Source organism: Protopterus annectens, chromosome 2.part1 (assembly GCF_019279795.1).
Source record: "Protopterus annectens isolate FY-2018-M chromosome 2.part1, PAN1.0, whole genome shotgun sequence".
In the NCBI taxonomy this organism is placed as follows: domain Eukaryota; kingdom Metazoa; phylum Chordata; order Ceratodontiformes; family Protopteridae; genus Protopterus; species Protopterus annectens.
Window position 1 is genome coordinate 867,337,597 of NC_056729.1, and position 17,983 is coordinate 867,355,579.

Below are 17,983 nucleotides of genomic sequence, written 5' to 3' on the forward strand. Positions count from 1 at the left end.
AGGAAACCGGCCTTTTCCAACACATGTCTTCATTATTCTAGTTGGCACCCGAACATCAAAAAAAAGCAGTGGTAAAGGGGCAGCTGGTTCGGGCGGCCTGAATGGTTACAAAAAATGAAAAGTTTATTAGAGAAGCTGATAAGATAATTGATGTGTTTCAGAAAAGGGCTTACCCAGAAGGTCTATTGAACAGGGTATATAATGAAGTTATAATTAAAAGACAAAATGGAACGTATTTGCCCATTTTGGGTAGTCAAATGAAAGATAAAGGACATCATATCAATATAACAACAGAAGGTAATAAATATACACTCAGTTTCATCACTACCTTTAATCTAGATAGTGAATTGATTTTTAGTAGCATCTGTAAAAATTGGTATGTTACGTTTAAGAACAATGATTTGGTGGACAAAGTGGGCCCTTCACCTGCCGTGGTTTATAAAAAGGATAGGTCCCTAAAAGCCAGATTAGAAAAAGGTAATTCCTATAATGCAGGTATGAGACATGTTCAGTTTGGTACAAGAAAATGTGGTTGTTGTTCTTCATGTGCCTATTTAAATACTACTGATAATTTTTGTATTAGGAATAGAAAGTACAAAGTAAAGGGACAGTATTCATGTAATACCCCTAATGTTGTTTACCTTGTACAATGTAATCAATGTCCAGCATTTTATGTTGGAAAAACCAGTAGATATTTTAAGAAGCAGATATATGAACATATTTTAGATATCAAAAACAAAAAAAAGCACAAACGCACTTTATAAGCATGTAGAAAAAAACGATAATCATAATTTTAATATTTTAATTATAGAACAGATACAAAAGGATTTACAGAGGTGGATAATAAATAAACATTTAGACAGACAGGAACTTAGATGGCAAATTTTATTGGATGCCTGTAATTATCCTGGGCTAAAGGATTGTTGTTCAATCACCCCCCTGTTAAAGCTATTGGCTTATAGTATTAAATAACAATAATTTTTACATTTTTAATCTCTTAACTTTTTTATTAAAATTGTTAGTCTTGCTTTAAATGACTAATTAATTTATAACATCATGTGATGAATTAAGAGGGGTATATATTTGCAACGTTTTTCTGTGGATTTATGTTGTTCTGATGAAGATTTTTGAAAGCGTTTAACAACTGTGTCTTGTTAATAAAGAATTTGTTGGATGTTTGCTGCTTTTCCTGGAGTTTGTTCTTCAAGTTTGTTCTAAGTTTGAAATTGATGCATTTGAGGAAATCAGAACAAACAAACAGGTGCTTAACAAACAGAGCAATTTTCTGGTTAATACCTTTCACACAGTGAAACTAGCTAAAAAGCTTTACAAATAGTGTGACAGTAAAAACCTTATTTATCTGCTCTGTAATTCAGACAATTTTAGTTCAACCATGCAGATTAGTTAATAGCAATAAAATACAGTAAAAAGTATGCAGCAGGCAATAAAAAGAGGTATATATAAATTGCTTCAAGCAATGACTAGTAAAAATAAGCAAAAAAAAACATGATACTTATTGTTATATTTCTCAGATCAGAGTTGTAGTCAATGCCCCTCCTCCCCTTGGCTCAGTGTGTATAGACAGAAATCCTCTCAAAGTTAGGATGTAAATACCATGTGCAATTAGTTAGGAACCTCTGTGAGATAGACGGCTTAGTAAACAGAAAATATAACTTTGCAATAATGCCCCATTCACAGTGAAATAATGTGTTATGAAAAAGACAGAGACTACCAAAAGAATAAGATATTAGGTTAGACTGTATAGATGTTGTGTGGAGTTTGTATACTACACAGGTGTGGTTTAGCTAATTGAAAGAGAGAAAAAGAAAGAGAGAGAGAGAGAGAGACAAAAATGTATAGAAATGTCAGTCTAAGCTATGGACAGCATACCACTGATGGGCAAAAGTACTGGCCAAAGTGTTGTTATACTGGTTAAATCTGTTTGAATATTAAGGCTTTCCTGACTTTTAAGCTTTTGGTTACTGGTTTTCAGACTAGAATGTTAGTCCATGTAAAAATAACTACTCTTTTGTCATGAATAAAACAACAAGTGCTAAAACACAAGGCCCAGTAATTTTATAGTTAGTTAACTTTCTGGAATAGCAGTTTTGATTCATGTAAATTCATCACAAAATCATGCCATTACCAGAAGAAGAAATACATGTTGTCTTTCTGTACACCTTATTTGTATCCACCACTAGTTGCTTAGAGGGAAAAGTTCTTAAGTGCTATAGGGTCTCATAAACTCAATATCCAGGTTCAAGCCACTGACTGCCAGAATACAGTTTAATTAGTTAAGTCACCATTGTTTTTTTCTAAAGGTGTACTGAAATGCCCTTGAAGAACTATAACTGATATACACTCTGTCATGTTAAAAGTCTTGTCGAATTTGTGAAAGTCTTGTCAAGTTTATAATTTTGTGCAAACTGTTATCAAGATAAACTAGTAATGTATTCACTGTATACTATGTCTACTAAATTTACTTATAAGTCTTTGTGTAAATTGTTATCACAGTTAAACTCACAATGTACTCAACGTATACTTATATATTGTAATTTTCTAAAATTGTGGATCTTTTCTCCCAGGGCCTCAGCTGAAAACAGGTATTGTGACCCAGTCAGACTATACCAGTTAACAAACGTCAAATAAATAAAATAAAAATAAATAAAATCTTATGCAAAATGATCACACTGGGAAGTAAGGACAGTATTGAAAGCTTAGGCTTGCATCCAGATGGTACATTGACCCATTGTATTTTTCCTAACATATTATGCTTTATAAGATAATCTTTATTGTCATCAAATGAAACATTTGTTTAGTAAGGGCTTCCTTGTAGCTAGTTCAACCTGGACGAGGTGCAAACTGGTCATATTCAACCTGGAGAATTTGAACTCCTTGATTACTGTTTTTGGAAGAAATCACCACCACTGTGTTTTCTAAATGTGTGCTGGCAGTCATTCCTTTACTATAGGAGAGTTCTCCTTCTTCATATATGTGCAGCCATGGAGTTTATGCGACTGGGGTTGGCGTAATTATTATGGTGTTTTCCTCCAGGTCACAAGGAAGAGAGTTAAATTCTCACTTTTGAAAGGGAAACTGGCTAGGCTTAAAATGGCTGACAAGTGCAGCTAGCCTAGCACTTGTGTATAAACCTATAAGTCTGAGGTGGTGTGGATAGCTTTTTCCTTACATGGAGGCTGCGGGGGGGGGGGGGTCCTGCCCCTTTCAGAAACACTTTATATTTTTCAAGTCAAGCTTGCAAACTGTAGTTTCATTTGGATTTAGCATCTTCCAGATGCGATTTAATGACCCATAGAGGAAGTGTCTAGCCAGTCTTATCAGACTTCTCCAAAAACAACAGTAAGAATTCAAAAATGTCATCCATCATATCTGACTGATCTTACAGATATGCACACAGCCCAAGTTACTTCCTTTCTTACTGACAATGGCTGTGAAAAGGGTTTCATGAGAAAAAGGGTGGTTGTTCTGTTTTAAATCTCATTGCTGCTTGCAACACAACTTATGATTACATTTTAGCACTATGTGCCAGGAGGGGGTCTACTATACATGGTTGACATTTCAAAATGTCGAAGACCATATGGCTGAGACCATATGATCAACATTTGAAATGTCAACCATGTAATAAAAAAAAATAAATAAATAACTTACCTTCACACTACTAGTAGGGGGGCTTCCCCCACCTGCACCCCCACCCCCGTAACTTAAATAGACCAACACCAAGATCACACTACAGTGTGGAAGATGGAATTCTTTCCATTCCACACTGTACTGAGATGCCAGTTCTGCATGGTTGATATTTTGAATGTCAATCATATGGTCTCGGCCATATGGTCTTCAACATTCTGAAATGTTGACCATGTGAAGGGGACCCGGAGAGGAGGGGATACAAAATAATGAAGCTGTCAGCTATGATTCCTTCTCTCCTTTTCTCAAGTTAGATAGCATGAAACACTACCAAAATGATAGTGTTAGAGATGGAAGGAAGTCTATGGTCTTAGATTAACTGTGCTACCTAATTCATATAAAACACATAAATGAAGGAAAACTTGATTCAATACACCAGCAGTATATTAGACAATATACAATTTTCTAAAGTCTTGCAAACAGAATTTGGGTTTTCTACACACTGATTTTATTCTGTAGACCTGAATCACTTTGAAGTTCCTAGTCTTTGTATGTCGGGATAACTTTAAAGTGCAGTAGCACATGTTGGGAACATGTAATTGTATTGATACCACTTTCACTGAATCCAATTTCAATTAAAATATTTCATCCAACTTACATTCAGTGATAGTGGAGCATTCCCTTTTCTACACTTTTGCATGACCTTAAGGAATGTATATTTAGGTCTGCGGGGTGAAGAGGCATGTATGCCAACAAAAAAAAAAATGTTTTGAGGTTCACTGAAAGTGATTTCAACAAAGGGATTCAGTTAAGTGTTGTCACTCTATTGACATAAATCTCACATTTTGTAGAGAAAAAGACATACAGCAGTTGTATAATCCAAGTACATTAAACAGATGTATACCAATGGAATACCTAATGACTGCAGAAAAAATAAAACCTTGGCAAACTCTTTTTTGATCTGCACTGATATTGTTTAAAATGCAAATAGCTGATCATTTACAACAACTGCAGATTATTAAAAAAGATAATGCTAGCAGAAATCATTTCCTCCATCAGAATTTAAGTGCATGAACAGCACAAGAATCAACACTGTGCATTAACAAAGACAGTGTTTTCTGTGAGCTCAAAGAAAAGCAAAAGTTTGCAAAAATTAAGTTATCTGTCTTTTCCCGGAGTAACGGAGACATTGGAAGTGTTTATACTAAGTAGCTGACATAAGGAGGAGCAGCTGCAGAAATGTGGATGGGTAAGATTTGCCCCACTACTAAATAAAACACCGAGTTCCATCTTATTTGTGGTTGTGATCTGCTAATTAGAAATGTTTACACTTGAATTAAAATGCTGGATATTCTCTAGAGATCCATCACATTCATACTCCCACCGTAGTTTAAGTGGGAATACATAATGTTAAATCTATGTGCTGCTAATGAACTTCATCATATAGTCTTGAACTTCCTCGGTCTGCCTTTATACAATGTATGGCATTGGACAAACCAATTAAACAGACTAAAGCTCCTAGGTTAATCTACAAAGAAGAAGAAGAACAGCAGATGGGTTTTACCAGATTAGTGAAAGAGTAAGTAACATACATGTGTATCAAAATATCAGAATATATTCAGAGGTTATAATTAAAATATTTTTAACACAATTCAAGATGCTTCACTGGCCTGTGTATGCATGTGATGTTTTCTTTGCTTGTAACTGAGATTATATTGCAGTGGAATTGCCCTTTTAAACAAAATTGCAATACTGCATTCCAAAATATATTATAAAAGTAAAATCCTTTGATGGCTTATACATATGCATCAGAAATTATACAAATTGCTAATTATGTGTGTTATACTGGGAAAATTTTCAAGGCAAAATCGACTTTGATCTCTGTCATAATTACCTTTGAAGTTTGGTCTGATTCTTGCATCATATCCTGATGTTTTTCCCATTAGTTTGTCCAAAAAGTCAGATGGTGACATTGGGCTACTACGGATTCGAGAACTGTCAGGCTCCTTTGACTCTACCAAGCTAAAAACAAATATGCACATATTTATTAGGAAACACTTGTCACTGGCAGAACAACATACTAGTTATGGAACATCTCTTCTACATTCTCTTGTTAATATCCTGATAGCTTGCTTCATTTTTTTCAGTTGGTCCTGTAACTATGTTATTTCCAATCTTATTATTTATTCTGCTTTTTTTAAAAGAATCTGTAACATAGATACGCTACAGTTCTAGTAAATATGCAAACTGGCAATAGGCAGGAACAATAAAGTGAATATTAGCACTTATGTTTCTGTTTGATCATTACTGTAGCCGAAGGAATATAACAATACCAAAAGGAGATGTGTGGAATTCTAGAGACAAGCACCAGCTGTAGAGGTCTCCTCAAATTAATCACAGAGACCATAAGTGGAAAGACACCTGACACATCTAACACTGTTAAGGTCTATTAGAAAGTGGTGGGATACATGGAAAAACAATCCATACAAGCTTACATTTAGGAAACAAACTAGCCACAAAAGGTCAGTATAGATAGAATGGAATGGTATAGTTAAATGGAGATGTGTAAAAATAGTGAAAAACAATTTGATTTTGAAATGAGAAATGTTACCACTCTGCTGGTATAACCCTCCTTGATATATTGAGAACGAAGGGAAGATTATGAAAGATTTTCATACATCACTATGTAAATTAGGAAGGTTAGCAAGCATTCTGTGTTTTGAAGGTAAAGCCAGCACAAACCCAAAGTTATATTCTGAGTGGTGCATTCGAGTGAATGTTTTCCAGTATATAATGTTCCCTGGGTATGTAATATGCATTTGTAGCAATCCAGATGGTATCCTTTGAGATGTAACAAGTTTTTTAACCACATCCAAATGTAGTATGTTCTGAGCACACAGAAATACTTCTGTAGACTGCTGGCACCACATTTTGTAATAAATATCAATGCTGTTAAATATTTCAACAATTAACAGTTCAGTACTAAAGCTCCATTGTACTCTGTTTCACAAAAGCAAAGTAATATATGTCCTAGGTAAAATAAGGTGCACAGTGACACAACTGATTAGGTTCATATGTTCATTGGTGCTTACTAAGCTAATGACCACAAGGACCTTTTTAGGCCTAGCCATGTATCCCAAATCTCTGACAAGTTAGGGTATCCTTGATAAGTGTAAGTGGGGGCTTAGGAGATGAAACATTGACAAGCAGGGGCCTGGGAGATGCAACATTTACATGCTGCCTGTGTCCATTAGGTGTCAAGCCAGGAATGAATTTCCTGTTCCCCATCCAATTGTCTAAGTTACACTTGAATTAGGTAAGGGAAGAGCTCTGTTTCCCATGGATGGGGAGCCTGTTCCAGAGATGGAATGTTATGGCACCAGACAGTTTTAATACTTTGTCTACAAATGCAACTTGACTTAAATGAATGTAAATAATCAAATGCTTTCCATAGCAATATCAGGTTATGTTCACACAGTGTTTTATATATCATGCAATAAAACTCTCTTATAGTATGCTGTTGTGTAACAGTGAGTATGCCATCATCCCTACTTGATAGTAAGAGTAGGAAAATAACACAAATTATCTTCCAGATGCTAAAAGTAATGTTTATTAAAATTGAAATAATCCACTGCAAATCGAGTTTGTCAGAATGCAGCAATGTTTCTTCGTTGTTATCTGTACTGCAGTACCAGGATGCTGTACTCTTACAACCCCACACATAACATAAACTGGTATAGTTGTATAAGAAATATGTTAATGAATCGTCCTACGTCCTGTGTAAAATATGCTGATAACAGCTGCATACAACAATCCGGCAAACACTTCATAAAGGATAAAAGCATATTTTGTGTTGCATTATCTAAAAAAAACATGCATACTCACTTTAGAATTCTGATTTTCCTATACTGTGTAATAAAATCTGTTAGAACAATATATCATTATAGTACTGGCTCTTGCTTGAAGTTACCATGAACACTATGTGTCAAAGAATATATCAAAGGACCATGGGTAAGCTGTCTTGTAATTGTGTAAATGGGATGTGCCTAAGATATTCAATAAACATTAACTTGTTCAACTTCAGTTTTATTTTAATGTTTATATGCTAAGCACTTGTGCAATCATTGAATAGAAGCAATGGATTCAATAACTCAAATGAATAATTTAAGTAACATACATTATATAAATTGCAGGATCATTAATGAAGCCAACTGGAATTGATAAAATACACAATAAGATAAAACAGCAAGTCAGAACTATAAAACTGACAAGATGATATACATCATGTAGTCTTACTTGCCAGATTGGAATAATAATCAGAAGGTTCCAAAAATGTTCTAAGCTCAAGAACAGTTCATCCAAACACTCCATGTACTATATGAAACTTGTAAAATACAGGCAAAATCAAACTTACAATAGCAGAGGAACAAATTCAATAAACTAAAAATATCCCGTCATCCACCAAGCTCAACACATTCAAGGAATCAACATTATTTTATATTTAATTACATTGCAGTAGAACTGTAGCAAATTGGAACATAAATTGGTTTTATTTATTTTAGTGAAATTTATTGTAGGATACTGCAGTTAGACATGTGAATGCTTTGAAAGTAAAAGATGCCCATCAAATGTTATCAGAATTTAGTATGGTCAGAAAGTGGAATATTGGGCAAGCAAAGTCAGAAACTGGAAAAAAATGCATGCATATTTATCGTACCTTGTTTTATTTTATAATAATGTTCTTGAAACACTATGGCGTATTACAAATATGTATTTTGGGCTATTTCCACTTGACCTGATAGGCCAGACATGGTTACATGATTTTTTAAACATTTTGTTTCCCGTTGTCAGTCCTTTGCTCTATAAATAAAAGCTAATCATTTCCTATACTTTTTTTAGAATAGGAGCAATTACAAAAGTATTGCTTATTTTGAACATTTCTGAACAAAAAAATTACATTTTCCCACTTTTGTTCTCTGATCAGTAATATGTGCCATATTTTAAACATAGTGTCACAAGAAATTTCTTCTTCGGCAAAAACATGTCTACATTAGCTTTAAGGGAAAAATCAAGGAATTAGTAGAAGGGACAAATCTGTATTCACTTTCAATTTCTGCAACAGGTGCCAGGTTTTTATACTCTTACACTGCATCCATAAAAGTTGTGAATTCCCAAAATACTGAGGAGGCACTCTACTGTAATAAGGCAGGTAGTTAGATGGTGGTACATTTCTGATTATGCCAGCTTTTGCAGCTGCTGTGTAAGACCACAGCAGACCTGTCAAGGCCATTATCAGACGAGAAGCCTCTGCCTCCCTTCAAGGGAAGTGGCTTCAGAGGCTTCCATGTCACTTTCAGCAGGGTGACACCTATCCCCTTGCTTAGAAGTGGGCCTGGTGACCATCAATGACCCACTATCATAAGCATAAACTGAATCTGCAGAAAAATGGGAAAAAAAAGAAGGTTCTTCATATAAGATAATATTTAGAACTCAGTGTAGAACTATACACCCCACAAGTATGTATATGAAAGGAGAAGCCTGGAAGTGTGCCCAAAGCCTTACAATTAAGCCACAGACTCACATGTGAGTTGTAAATAGAAGAAGCCTGCCATGGCACTCACGAGAGAGGGCACCCACAACCTCACAGCTAAGCAGGTAAGTATTACTCCAGTATCTGCAGCACTACCATGGCATAAACACAAGAAACAGGTTCCGCACAGATATATCCACCACACCAGGACTGCACCTGATATGTCATGGTATCTGCCATACGAAGCAGCCTTTATTAGGAACACTGCTCTAAATGATAAAATATCAGTTATTGCAGTTTGAAAAACTCAGGAAATACCAAACACTTCCTATGCCATTTGTGGCATTCCTTCCTAAAATCTGCATCCCAATCCCAAAGCCTTTCGGGTTGGTCATGGTGCCAGTAAATACTCTAGTGTCTGCAATGAAACACACTCCAGGGCCTGTTAGTAACCAGGTTGAATTAGGCATCCATCTTTTTTAATGGAACCTTTAAGGTTTTTGACAACTGCTCCCTGAACTGGCTGTGTAGAAAAATAAGCATGATTTTACTCTCCTTAGCACAGCAAGTAGTCTACCTCCATGAAGTATTAACAATGACACCCATCACAATAAGCATCATGTAATGCAAAATGGTAGCCTGTAATTCTCACCAGAAACGTCATAAGCAGTACAGTTTGGCACTCTCAAAATACTATGCACATGTAAATATGTCAACAGATATGCAGGGAATATGCATGAGTGCACAGGGTCTCCATATCAGCTACATGTGGTGGACTATAGTTGTGCATCATGATGCATGTGCACTTTCCCAAAATACAGTGATTCCTAGATTATACATAGTGCCTACCCTCATATGAATACATGTTAAGCAAACTGCTATATACTTGTGAATTATGAGGATGTGTCACAAGCTTAAATAACAAACCAACCACCACAAAAGAACAGCAGCAAAATCAATACTAAAATGTGAAGCAAGTTTTTTGTTGAAAAGGGTTCAAAGAGGACACATCCCTGAGGAGAAACACAGTGATCTGCTGCATTGTGTTGAGATGTAATACTCATATTTTTTGTATGTGAGCCTTTGTCTTTGAGCAGTGTAAAGGTACATTGTATAATCTGTACTATGATTATCTGAAACCTGTACCTTCATATAGCCCATATGTAATATATGTAGTTATATATTTACATTGTAGTTGTGGGAAGGCAAACCACTGTTAAAAAATGTGTATGGCTGTGCAATCCTATATGTCCTACACAAGTGTGCTCTGTGTATGTATATACTGTCAATATGCCTGTAGCTAGCCTTCCCATATATAAGCCAATATCATAGCGCATTAGCCTTCTGCCACTTGTGACCTACTATGTGCTCTCTACTTACGTTATCTGTAAATCCAGCCATTCATACATATATTCCTGTGAGCCTTTGTGTGACAGCTATTCCAGCTGTATGCATGCATATGTCTGTCCTTGTCTCCAGACTGGGGTATCAGTGGGGTAGCCTGCTGATCACAGCATAGTATGAGTAGTGGTTACTGCGTTCTTATTCATTCAGATACGCAATATTGTGTACACCTATGACATCTTACTGTTTTTAATTGGTAGGCTACTGTCCCCAGCAGTCCCCTGCCTATACCTATGTCTCTTGCTTCCATAGGTGGCATTGTATCCTTATGAGAGTGTCAGATGGCAGACAGACAATTTTAGCTAAGCTGAGAATAATGTCATGCAACAGGCATTCAAGATCCATGCATCCAACCTGTTGAGGAGATATTATGCTCATCAGCCATGGTAGTCCATATCAGGCAGTCAACGAATTGTATTTTTAGACAGAATCACACAACAAAGCAATGTCAGATGTGTGTCAAAGGGGGGGGGGGCTGAAAGAAGGCAGGCAGAGTATCATCTGATAGGTCAGCCACTAAAGAAAGGGTCATTTCTTTCTGCAAGCCAAACTGATGAGAAGCAATTCTTAATGTTTCTGAATGGATGTGACAAAGCCATAGGTATCATACCTGAAGGAGGAGACACAGACTCTAGAAATAACCAACTCCTATGTGCCTCAGAGGAATATGCAGCAGGTTAGTAACTATATGAAATGTGCATACAGCAGCTGCGCACATACTCACTGGAGGCAGGCTACATATAAAACTGAATTCTTCATAGGTACATCAGGTTTACCTGCATAAAGGAATGGTAGCAGAGGTACACATCTGTTCAATGCCTTTATATTGTGTATCACTGCCTGCATGCACATCATGAGGTCTCAAATGTAGCATGGTTCTATGTTTAATGATCAAATGGCCATTCATCATACATAGACCAGCGAAAGTTCCTTCCCTTGAAAGGTCAAATGATCATAAATATGTTCATTGAATGATCATAGTTGGCCAACATAAATGGAAGGAACTATTATGTACTTACCGCTAACGTAGAGATAAGGAAACTTTCCCGTCGACACTGTAGTGCAATCTCGGAGTTGGTATATATAATTAGCGGGGTTGTGGGGTGCACAGCGCTTCAAAATAGGAGGTTTCAGTGAACACCAGAACATCCTTATGTGGGGGGCTGCATCCCCCACACACCTCTTATGTGGGGGGCTGCGCTCCTCCACACCTCCGCTAATTTATATATATATATATATATATATATATATATATATATATGGTTTACTATCAAATTTTCAAATATAACACATTCAAACAAAAATTCAGTCACTAAAGAAAAGTATTTTGCTGATTTTCTTTTTCCCTTGTTGATAGTATGGATCAAAATATCAAAATATCACAATACAAATCTACTTTAATGTTTGCTTCAGACTGTGTCTATGTCCTCTGAAAGGTTTGCAGTCTTCCCAAAAAAGTAATGCAGTATGCAGGTAGGTGTGTGCGTGTGTGTGTGTGTGTGTGTGTGTGTGTGTGTGTGTGTGTGTGTGTGTGTACGTGTATGTATACATGTGTGTACGTGTGTGTATGTGTGTGTCTATGTTTTTGTTTTTGTAAGGATGGTGAATGAAAAATCCAGTTTCATAGTTGTTATTTAAGGAACTATTTTAGTACTGAAATACTCAAAAAAGCTATAAAACTGGCAAATGAAAACAAACTTGGTTGTCATGGATTTTGTCTGAGGCACTGTAAGGTGCTGCATTTCTGGCTTCCTAGCCTTGATTATACACATGCATGGATCTGACACATTGCACTGTGAAAATGTTCATTTTAAGCACTCTCCTGTGCTGTCATGCTCTGATCTTTATTTAGCTAAGCTTTTGAAGTTATCAAATAAATTGCAGTGGAATTGACTATGTGGTAGCCAGAGCAACAAAAATAAACAAAAAGTTGTATCTTTCCTTGCACCTCTCACCTTGTAATGGTATGTAGAGCACAGAGATTAGAAGAAGACAGATCTCATCAATGTCACCTTAATACTGCATTCAACTTGTACTGTAGAAGTTTTCGAATTAATTAGGATCTTTCCTGTTCTTTGAGTGCTTATTATGAATTTCAATGTTTCTGTAAGTACACTATATATTTTTTTATCGTGGAACTTATTTTGTGCCAATCATTTTCTTGAAAGCTCCACACTCTAACCATTACTTATTACCTTTCTCTTGTTCCTTTCTTTGGTGATCAGCTTCTCATCCCCTACAGTGCAATGGCTTTCCTGGAATCTGGATTCCATATTTCTAGCCTCCTCCTAAAGGATGTGGCTTATATTTAACTTTTCTTACTGTTACTTTCCCGAATGTTATGTTTTAATGCTGACACTGAATTAGTGAACTGTTATAAATTAACAGGCTCCCTGGTGCTGAAGAAAGATGTCCTGATTATGATCCAGGCAATCGGAGTGTATTTTGCAATTTAGGTAACACAAAGGAAAATGAGGGATGATAGGAATGACTGGAATTCTATCTCATCTGTTCTGGGAGGGAAGAATGACAACTCAGTCAACTGAGACACTTGGTCTCTCAGTCAAGGCAGGTGACTGCAACCATCAGCATCGCACCACAAACTAGCACCCATTCAACTGTACATGCAATGTAGCAAGCATTAGGGCATATGCAGAAGCACACACGACATTCAGGCTTGCACTGTGGAACATGTACTCAATCAGGCTGCTGCAGGTCTATAGGATAAAGAAACACCAAGGAAAGAGGTACTTGCCAGACAGTCCTCTAGCAAGGAGGCAATTAGGATCCAATATTCAAACTCATATCTATGTTACTGAAACCAGACCCACCAGCTGCTGGAATAGGTTGCTTCTATGACTTGATGGTTGTCAAAAGTAAGTCATGAAGCAAGAGATCAAACGATTTTCATATCTGCTAGTATGATAGTCCACTCTGGTCATTTTGAATAATGAGAGAGATGCCAGGTATTCATGGAGCCAAAAAGCATACAAAAATGAGATTTGAGATAAATTCACTTTTAGAATAACCATTACATATGATTACAACTGTAAAGTGCTTGGTACAGCAATAACACACAGAGTACCTCATTACTTGGAGTCTCTACTATACTGAAGAAGTGCATATATAAACTAAATATACAGCCTACAGCCAGTTTATGGTCTGAGTGCTATGCTCATATGTAGCCTCCTTTTATACTCAGTACTAGTTTCAGTTTTAGAAACCTCAGAATTTCACATAAGCTTTTTCAGTGCATCACATTCCCTCCTTTTTAAACACTAAATACACTCAGTCACTTGGATAAATGGTATTTAAATGACCAACCGACAATGCCAATTTTATAACATCTTCTGTATGAAGTAGTGAGTTTGTGATAAGGAGTGTGTTAATGTCTTTATTTTGAAATTTCAAGGGCAGTAGTAATATTCGGAACAGTGAAAATGAAAGTGTGACTGTAAGGAAAATGTATACTCACCAGGTTGCAGTACCTTGGAGTATTTCCCTTCTCCACGTTACAGTACCTTGGAGTATTTCCCTACTCCACGTTACAGTACCTTGGAGTATTTCCCTACTCCAAATTATAGTACCTTGGAGTATTTCCAACTACTACTCAGCTTCCCGGATCAATAAAGGCAATCCTCCTTATCAAGTGGGTACTACCAATAGTTCTACGTTGTAATACAAAGAGTAATTCCAAATGACCACGACATCAAAGGTTCAAAGCTTTATTGTATAAAATAACTTCGGACCTCTTCAGAATCCATTAACAACCACTGACATCACGTATTTATACAATGCTAATCACTGTTAGTTACCTTCAATAAAACAATTCCCGTAAATGAAATCAATTGTCTAAAAAATCGTTTTGCATTACAATCTGTCCTAAAGGTAGTAAATGACTGAGTTAAACAGTATAAATATAGTACATTCATACAAGACCAAAGTATTAACGAAGAAAATATAATGCACACTGTGCATATAAATATGTATGCAAATATATAACCAAAAATATATATATATATATATATATCAAAAAATCAACTTATCAGACACTAGTACCACACAGAATTATCAACCACAAGTGTATATAAATACTTGTATAAAAAAATTTATGTATGTATACGATATATAATTAAAATGTAATATTGAAACAAGTTAAAATAGTATTAAATAGTAAATGTATATATAAAGTATATAAATATCCATAAATAATCATACATATATAATATATTAACATAATTGTATATCAAACCTGTATATAAAAGTGTGTATGAACCACAAAATAATTTAAAATTTAAAAATAATAACACTAATAATTTGTTAGTGACATTATTTGTGCACTTTTTTAGGATCTTGCGATAAAAATTTTAAGGCTGGTGTAATGTATGTATGGTCATTTAGACCCTTCCCACTGCATGCATCCAATTTTAGCTGCCAAATCATTTCTCTATACCCAAGTTTTGTTTCCCATTCCCCTCCTCTATCAAAGACCTCAACTGTCTCCAAAACCCAAAATTTAAAATTAGCTTGCAAACATATAAGTGAGTGTCTGTATACGGCATTGTTTTCATTTCTGTGATTAATATCCCTAATATGTTCATAAATACACCTTCTTAGATGTCTTTCTGTTTTGCCTATACAGAAACTCAAACAGAATGTACAGTAAGCTAAATACACTACTCCCTTAGTATAACCGCTACTGTATTTTTTGGCCTTTAACGTTGATCTTATACTTGGAAGTTTTAATTCTTTTTGACCTGCAATAAAGGGACATTGGGGACATTTACCACATCGGAATGTACCCCTTTTGTTACACGTATTACTGGGGATTTTTTCCATCTTCCCTTCTTTATTCCTTTCCAGAATGTTTTTCAAATTCTCATTCCTCCTATAACTATAGGTTAACGTATTCTGGAAAACCGTCACTCTAGTGGGCATGGATCTAAACATATCCCATGTGTCGAAAGTCACATATACAAAACCCCGTAGGTAATAGGAAGGTACACAAAATCACTAGAATCCAAGTAAAAATCCAAGTATTTAATCAAGTAAAAATGTAAGCGCTTTCGCGGATATCCAAATCCGCTTCATCAGACATGTCTGATGAAGCGGATTTGGATATCCGCGAAAGCGCTTACATTTTTACTTGATTAAATACTTGGATTTTTACTTGGATTCTAGTGATTTTGTGTACCTTCCTATTACCTACGGGGTTTTGTATATGTGACTTTCGATTGTTTTTGGGTACAAGTGTTTCTACAATATCCCATGTGTCGTTAATACATTTTTTAAGCCACCTAATGCCTTTGTAGTAAGTTAAAGTCAAATAAGGCAGTGGCTTAGAATTAGTACTATCCTTGTGACCTATATTTTCTTTTTCTATGGTTACCCCTATATTGTGATCAGATCTAAGTAGAGGGGTATAAATAGTATCCCTTCTCTCTATCACGAAATTCTTAATAGTCTGTTAATTCGTGGGGGTAACCCCTTTGGTGGAACATATTTTGCAGAATATCTAACTCCATTAAAAATACTTCATTTTCTGTTGTCATCCTAGCCACACAAATCATTTGTCCCTTTACAACATTCTTTTTTAGCTGGATGGGGTGGTCACTATCAAAATGGAGGTATGCATTAGAGAAATTCTTTTTCCTATAAATAGTAGATTTATATCTTTTCGCTATCTTATCCTTGTATAACTTTACATCAAGGTAATGAGTTTCATTTATATAGGTCTCGTGTAAAGCTAAGGAAAGTGGTACTATCGTTAATAAATTCAATAAATTTCTCAATAATACATAGCGGACCTTCCCATAAAATAAATATATCATCCAAAAATCGAAAGTAACTTGTAATATATTGGGAAAACTCTGATACAAAAACATAATGCGTTTCCCAATATAACAAAATCATGTTGGCATAAATGGGGGCACAAGCTGCCCCCATGGCTACTCCTTCAATTTGGTTATAGTAATCACCTTGAAAGAAAATGTAATTGTTCCTTAGTACTAACTCCATATTTTCCAACACTATCTTAAATTCATCTGGTTGTAAAAAATCCATTTCTATCAAAATCTTTTCAAACCAGTCCATGTCTATAGAGTGAGGTATAACAGTAAATAGATCTTTAACATCAATAGTAATAAATACTGCTCTATCATTGTATGTCACCTTACTAACTTTCTGTAAGAAGTCCCATGAATCAACTAAAATGTGTTGATATTTAGCATGAAAGCCCTTCAGTTTTGTATCTATATATATTGCTTGTGGTTGTGTCTTGGAACCTTGAGATGACACAATAGGTCTCATGGGAGGGTCATAAACACATTTGTGTGTTTTGGGTATGCCAAAAATTGCAGGAATGACCGGCTTTTTTAACCTTCAAAAAATCATGTAAATCCAAATCAATAAGACCCTGCAGCAAATTATCATCCAGAATGTAGTCAATTCTTTGATAGGAAATATTAATTTCATTTTTAGAAACCAGGGAGTAGCTTGCACTATCGTTGAGTATATCAAGCATCTTTCTAGTGTAATCCCACTGGTCCATAAGGACCATGCCTCCACCCTTGTCGGGTTTCATCACCCGTATTCTAACATTATATCTAAGTTCACTAATAAGCTTAATTTCATCTTGAGTTAAATTACTTTCTTGTCTCCCTATATTCTGGAAATAGTTGCTTCTGATTTGTTTCATAAGTATATTTTCAAAATTCGTAATATCATGCTGCAGTGGGGGGTTGAATGTACTACGTCTTTTTAAAGATCCTTTTTCATAATTAAATCCTTCCTCTTTAAACATAACAGTAAAATTCAACTTCCTCAAAAACATTTTAATATCTAATAAAATACTATCAATACTAGGTATTGTGCGTGGTACAAAGGTGAAACCTTTTGTAAACAATTGAAAAAATGTCTTATTTATTGCCATATCAGTATAATTAAAAATATTAAAATTGTCTAAGGAATGTATAATAGAAGTAACTTCTTTTACATTCTGTGTATTATCATTCTGTATATTGTCATTCTGTGTATTGTCAGGAAAAAAGCTAGTAGAAAGACCAGCATTATCGTCTTCTACTGCTTGTATGTTCTCCTGTTGTTTGAACTGTAGTGGTATTCTCCCACTATCTGAGCATATGATTGTCGTTGAGAGGCTCGGTTCTTTATCCTTTCGGATTTCCTGGGCCCCATCTCTCCTAAAGAGATATTATCATCTCCATTGTAGGTGTTCTCATAATTTCCCCCAAACTCCCCCTCCGGGTGAAAATTAGTGTTGATAAATTCTGCAGAATCTATACGTTCTTCCCTCCTGTAGTTGCCTGGACTATGTATCGGAACTGAATTAGGCTTATAATAAAACCCTCTAGTTGGAAATAGTTTCTTGTTGTCAGTTCTGTAAGC

The 17,983-nt window shown here is 35.6% G+C and overlaps 1 protein-coding gene across 1 annotated transcript in view; it reads right to left on the bottom strand.

Annotated features, from left to right (window-relative positions):
* Nucleotides 1-17,983, bottom strand: part of GLRA3 (glycine receptor alpha 3) — a 1,032,852-nt gene that overhangs the window by 568,840 nt on the left and 446,029 nt on the right. Inside the window, exon 2 of the mRNA XM_044062514.1 lies at nt 5,540-5,667. Within this exon, the coding sequence (XP_043918449.1) occupies nt 5,540-5,667 (128 nt within the window). The remainder of the gene's footprint in view (nt 1-5,539; nt 5,668-17,983) is intronic.